The following is a 5,917-nucleotide window of genomic DNA, read 5'->3' as shown; positions in this document are numbered from 1 at the left end:
GTTTCTGCACTTTATTTTCTCATTTCTAATGTTTCCAGTGAGAAGAATCTAGTTGTGAGTTTCTAATTACAGGACAGATCCTTAAAGTGTCATCTTATTACGAAGATACTGATGATGATGATGATGATGATTTTTACTATTATTCAGTGGTGGAATGTAACTAAGTGCATTTACTCAAGTACTGTACTTAAGTACAATTTAGAGGTACTTGTACTTTACTTGAGTATTTCCATTTCATGCTACTTTATACTTCCACTCCCCTACATTTCAGAGGGAAATATGGTACTTTTTACTCCACTACATTTATTTGACAGCTTTAGTTACTAGTTACTTTGCAGATTTAGATTATTAATACAAATTATAAATCAGCTAATAAATTATGACATATTTTTATAGGTTAAGCTACCCAGCAGTATATAAAGTAATTAAAATTAGCTCCATCTTTACCAGCTGCAACATTAAAGTGATGAACACATTAATGCATCAATAATTACAGTCCAATAACATGATATATATGATTCTGAAATGGGCCATTCTGCATAATGAGTACTTTTACTTTTGCTACTTTAAGTATATTTTGATGCTAATACTTTTGTACTTTGACTCAAGTAACATTTTGAATGCAGGACTTTTAATTGTAACAAAGTATTTTTACACTGTGGTATTACTACTTTTACTCAAAGATCTGAATACTTCTTCCACCACTGCTATTATTATTATAATCATTAGTAGTAGTAGTAGTAGAAGCTGTATATAATGCGAATAAGAAAACATCAGAAGAGGGGCATATAAACACAGACACGTGACAGGAGGTGACCTCTGACCTCCAGTCAGTCATCAGGTAAGCCAAAACCAATAATACTTTGAGAAAAGGACTTTCCTTCGTTTTTAAAAGACCTTGATACTAGGTTGCTTAGCCTTAGTGTATACAATTAATTTACAGATCAAAAAGAAAAACACAAGCCGAAAAGTCGGGCAAAGTGGGTTTACCTTCCACTACAGGTTAACCATTATATGGCGATTATTATGAACTACTTCATTATATATTACCTTATTAAACACAGAGCTGTAGATGGAGTGTCGTTGCTCGTCGGGTCCCTCCTCTGGACACTGGAGGAATTCTTTCTCTTCTTCAATAAACTCATAAAGACTCTGGAAAAACCTTCTGTCGCTCTCAGATATCAGGATGCTGGGTGTCCGGGTTTTATTATTTTCTTCTCCCGGTGATGAACAGTTGGAGTTTTCCGTCTCAGACATCGTAATTTAGTTCGTTTTACTCAACTTTTCGATTTGCAGTGTGACTTTGAGCTTCTAGCAGGAGGCCATTTGCAAACACGGACGTTGCTATGGAGACCACGAAAGTGAACCTGGGAAATGCGGTTTTTCAGAGACTGGGAAGTGTTGTCCTTTAAATAAATATATTAATGTAACGTACTAGTAAGTATTTTCGTGGAGGTAGCTAAGCAAATCAACTTAAATACTGATACTGGTGACGAAAAGATACGAACCACTAGAAAATCCAGGGTTTTAGAGATATTTTCGAGCAGGCATCTTAACGGCTACCTACTCCGTGCAAACGCGTCCAGAAAACCCCGTAGCTCGCTCCAGAAGCCCTCTTCTCATGATCCGCCATTAGGAGTGAACCTGTGGTAAGATCGTGCTCCCGGTTTCATACATTTTTTCGCTAAAATAACGAATTTCGAGAGCGTGTTTGCACACATTCTGGGAGTTTAACATTCGTGGTTGTGTTCTCTGCAGGTGGGTTGAACGCCAGGATGCAGATTTTCGTCAAAACCCTCACGGGGAAGACTATAACCCTCGAGGTGAGTGCCGAGCCGGGCTGTGATGGAGGGACGCGGCGTAACTGCGCGTTTCCCCAAGTTCACTTTCATGTCTTCAACATTAAAATACACATCTGCCGTTAACATTTACACATTAATCCCATTATCAAACATACACACGTTGTTATGGCACTTTCACATGTCTTCTAACTTCGGCGTGGTGGCTGTTATGCATTATCTTTACTCAAACTGAAGCTAACTGGCTAAGCTAGCTGCTAGCCTGCTGCTCCGCAGCACCGTACACACGTGTAACGGAAAGCAGCTAAGCTAACCACTGCAGCCCTCAAAATGTAGACAAATAATTAAAATTAACTATTATTATTAAAATTGACTTAAAGTTTGAGATGAGTTAACTCCACCTCGCTGTGAGAATATGTTTCAGTGGAAAAACAACGTGTCTTGCGGAAATGACTTGACATCTCTCCCTCCTTTCCCAGGTTGAGCCTTCAGATACCATTGAAAATGTCAAGGCTAAGATCCAAGACAAAGAGGGTGAGTGTCTCTGACCGGACAGATCTGTGTTTCTGTGTCCAGGAAGTAGTCAGGACCCTCAGCAGTATTATGCCCACCTGACGAGTAATGTAGAGAGAAATTATTTCACACACCCAAATCTGTCAAGGTTTGTTTTTTAATCCAGCTTCTCTGATGAAGGTGTGAGCTGAAACGTTTGTGCTGTGTGTTAATAAGAAGCAGATTACCAAACACCTTGACACATTTGGGTGTGTGAATTTTGTATCTACTGGACTTGTGATTGTTGAACGCAGCCTGCTTCTTTGTATCTTCGTTGCACAAGATGGTTTTTGTCTTAAACTACCTTTACATTGATTGATTGATGTGTTTATTTGAGTGTCCTGTACCATTTATGGTGCCCAGCCCTTATGGGCTTACAAGACACTAGACAACAGCCAGGATGGCCACATGAAATCATAATATACAGTTCCACAAATACAAAAGGAAAACGTTTCAAAAACATTAAATTTCCATGACAGAAATGTCCTGTTATGTTGGATACAGTGTTCTCTGTCTTAGTTGCTATGCATTTTCTATAAATCTAGCAAAGACAAAAATCTCCTCATTAGAGCCAACTCAACATATCAGCTTCAGACAACCAAAACAAATCAGGGTTCTTCAACAGATTTTTTTCAAATAGATGATTCCTCAGATCACTGTACATGGGGCAGTGAAACACAAAATGAAATTCATCCTCAACAACACCAAGCTCACAAAACACAAACACAGCTCTTCAGGAAAACCTTTATATCTTCCTGCCTCAACTGCCAGTGGTAAGGTAGCAGTAGTTAACTGAGCACATTACTTTACAAGTAATGTCAAACATGGGATGCTTTCATCTAACTAGACAGTTTGCGGTAAAATAAATGCACTTTACTTAACATTCCAGTCAGCCGTTGCTGCAAGTGAATTTTTTTTGCTGTAGTGATTTGTAGATCAGAATTCCAAACTTAGTGGTTATGAACCTTTTTTAAAGTGGAAGACAGGCTGCCAGACGCAGCTCAAACATTTTGGTGTTTATTTGGTGACTGGAGCTGAGTTCTTACCTTGGTCAAGTGTGAACGATCGATTGACGGGTAATCAATATGTGCAGGTATCCCTCCCGATCAGCAGAGGTTGATCTTCGCCGGCAAGCAGCTGGAGGACGGACGCACGCTGTCCGACTACAACATCCAGAAGGTGAGAGGAGCGGGAACCAATCTGAGGCTGTGAAACGTTTGGATCGACACAGAAATATGCAGAATATTATTCAGTCCTGGAGTTAAACTCACCGTCACTTCACACTGACTTCTGACATGAAGAGGAGTCTACAGTTAGAGTAATATGACCCAGTGAAGTCCTACTACCAATCCATTCTGAGTGATTTTCTACTCCCAATAAAATCTTTAAGGTCAGGGAAAAGTGTGGAATTTAAAAATGTGAAACATGAAGGATCCCCGGAGCATCATGGAGGTTTGGTGGGTTTCTAGAATTTGGTAATTTCCATGTCTGGAAATTGCACACAAGTTTATCCTAGACCTCTCTCATCTCACATGTTCTGTTATCAGACTGAACACCAACCAATATGTTCACATCAACAAAATAAGGTCTGGAATTTATTAACTGAAACTGTAGGAACCCTGTTCAGACTACAGCTGGACTGATGCAGTTTCCTCATCAGTCTGACAGACTCCAGACCTGCAGCTCTCCGTTTAATCTGAACTCATGTTGAACTCTTGTCTGTTTTGTTTTTTTCCCAGGAGTCCACGCTGCACTTGGTGCTGAGGCTGCGCGGTGGAGCCAAAAAGAGGAAGAAGAAGTCCTACACCACTCCCAAGAAGAACAAGCACAAGAGGAAGAAGGTCAAGCTCGCTGTGCTCAAGTACTACAAGGTACGAATACTGCAGTACACATGAAAACACACACAGTACCTGTTCAGACACACCAACGCTCTGAGGCTCTTCACCTCCACAGTTATTCTTTGGGTTTCCACTAGACCGATGTTCTTCTCCCTCAGGATGTCTGTAACGAATCTTAATTGAGTTAAAGACCGTAAAAGTTTTTAGATATTAATATAGCCAGTAAATATTATTTTCAGAGGTCTTAATTTTCTTCCTAGTGCGCTGCTTTTCCATCAAGAAATCCACCTGGTCATTCAGAACTATATTCCATATGCAGAAATAAGGTTTCTGTTGCTTTTATGTTCATTTTTGCAGCAGAAATTATCTTAATTGTATCCTATTTGGCATTTTAAAATGGTATTAAAACAGTCATATTTGTGGAAAGCTGCAGACGTCTGGACTGTCCAGATAAAACCAAACAGCAGTGAGACATGAGCTCCAGTTAGTATTTATCATGTTTAGTGTTCCAAACTGTAGTCTGGACGTTTAAACAAGTCGCTGCAGTGTGTCGTGCTGAAATGTTTCCCTGACAGGCTCTATGACTTTATTTCCCACTGGCAAAGAAAATTATAATTTAAGTTTTTGTGGATTGTTTTCCCGTCTTTGGCTTTTCAAAAAGTGAAACATTTTAAAACATTTCAGCGGATTAGAGTGAAAGTAACCCACCTGGCTTCCTCCTCATGAACACAGATCATGTTTGATTTTTTTATCTCAAACCACGAGCATATGATTCTATGAGGAAGTAGTCAGGCTGCAGGTTAGAATAGAACTTCTTTATCCCATGAGGTGACTTCAAAGGACGCAATTAAAAAAAAAAAAAAAAAACCAATCAATCACTGAAAACGGAAAACAAACAAACACATTTCCCATCAGATTTTCCTCACAGCAGCAAAACGACACACTGCAAGGGAAACAGATTTTAGGGGAGACGCATTTTAGCACAACACCGGTCTTGGGGAGCTTCTGTTAAGATCGCAACGATTTACTAGTGATCATTTATCCCATGATGCATTTCTCTGTTGGGAGTCATGGCAACCGACGGCACCCAAATGGACACTCAGGAACATTAGCCAAAGCCTGATCAATAACCAGAGAGAGAAAGAGATTGCTGTCATATTTTTTTTTTTTTTTCCACAGTCTTTTTAAATTTTTAACACCATGAAATACAGCCTTTTACATTCATACAATATAAATTGCTGCATTAACACAAAACAAAAAACAAGAATGCTTCTCCTGTTTTAACAAATGCTAATCTAAACAAAATGGAGTATATTAATTGCAATAGATACAAAATATAACAATCGCTGTGTCATCTTGCTTCAAATGTTCAGTGTAAAGAAACTGATGAAAAAGTTTGTTTCTAGCTTCAGTTTTCTGTCTAGACTCCAAACTGGATTCAGATCAGATCCAGCTCACTCAGTCTCATCTGCTGCAGCCTTTCCTGTAGATTTAGTGGTCTTGTTTTGTTTTTTGACCCGGCTCCTGTGTTCCTCCCTCCAGGTGGATGAGAACGGTAAGATCCACCGTCTGCGGCGGGAGTGCCCGGCTGACGAGTGCGGCGCCGGCGTCTTCATGGCGAGTCACTTCGACCGCCATTACTGCGGCAAGTGCTGCCTCACCTACTGCTTCAACAAGCCTGAGGACAAGTAGACTGGAGGGTCAATAAAGTGAAAACGTTTCCCACAA

At 39.9% G+C, this 5,917-nt stretch overlaps 1 protein-coding gene across 1 annotated transcript; it reads left to right on the top strand.

The window, feature by feature from the left end:
• Positions 1-1,610: 1,610 nt before the first annotated feature.
• LOC139666276 (ubiquitin-ribosomal protein eS31 fusion protein) lies at positions 1,611-5,917 on the top strand. Its single transcript, XM_071545451.1, has 6 exons — positions 1,611-1,649; positions 1,759-1,823; positions 2,279-2,333; positions 3,445-3,530; positions 4,091-4,222; positions 5,732-5,917. Exons 2-6 carry the CDS (start codon positions 1,776-1,778, stop codon positions 5,879-5,881), a joined length of 471 nt encoding a protein of 156 aa, XP_071401552.1. The 5' UTR covers positions 1,611-1,649; positions 1,759-1,775; the 3' UTR covers positions 5,882-5,917.

This window comes from Centroberyx affinis, unplaced genomic scaffold (assembly GCF_046629955.1).
Source record: "Centroberyx affinis isolate AG114_WGS23_722 - 3 ecotype Tasmania unplaced genomic scaffold, CSIRO-AGI_Caff_v1 ptg004907l_1, whole genome shotgun sequence".
Classification (NCBI taxonomy): Eukaryota; Metazoa; Chordata; class Actinopteri; order Beryciformes; family Berycidae; genus Centroberyx; species Centroberyx affinis.
Note: the sequence above shows the minus strand (reverse complement) of the source record. Positions and strands in the feature narration are given on the sequence as shown.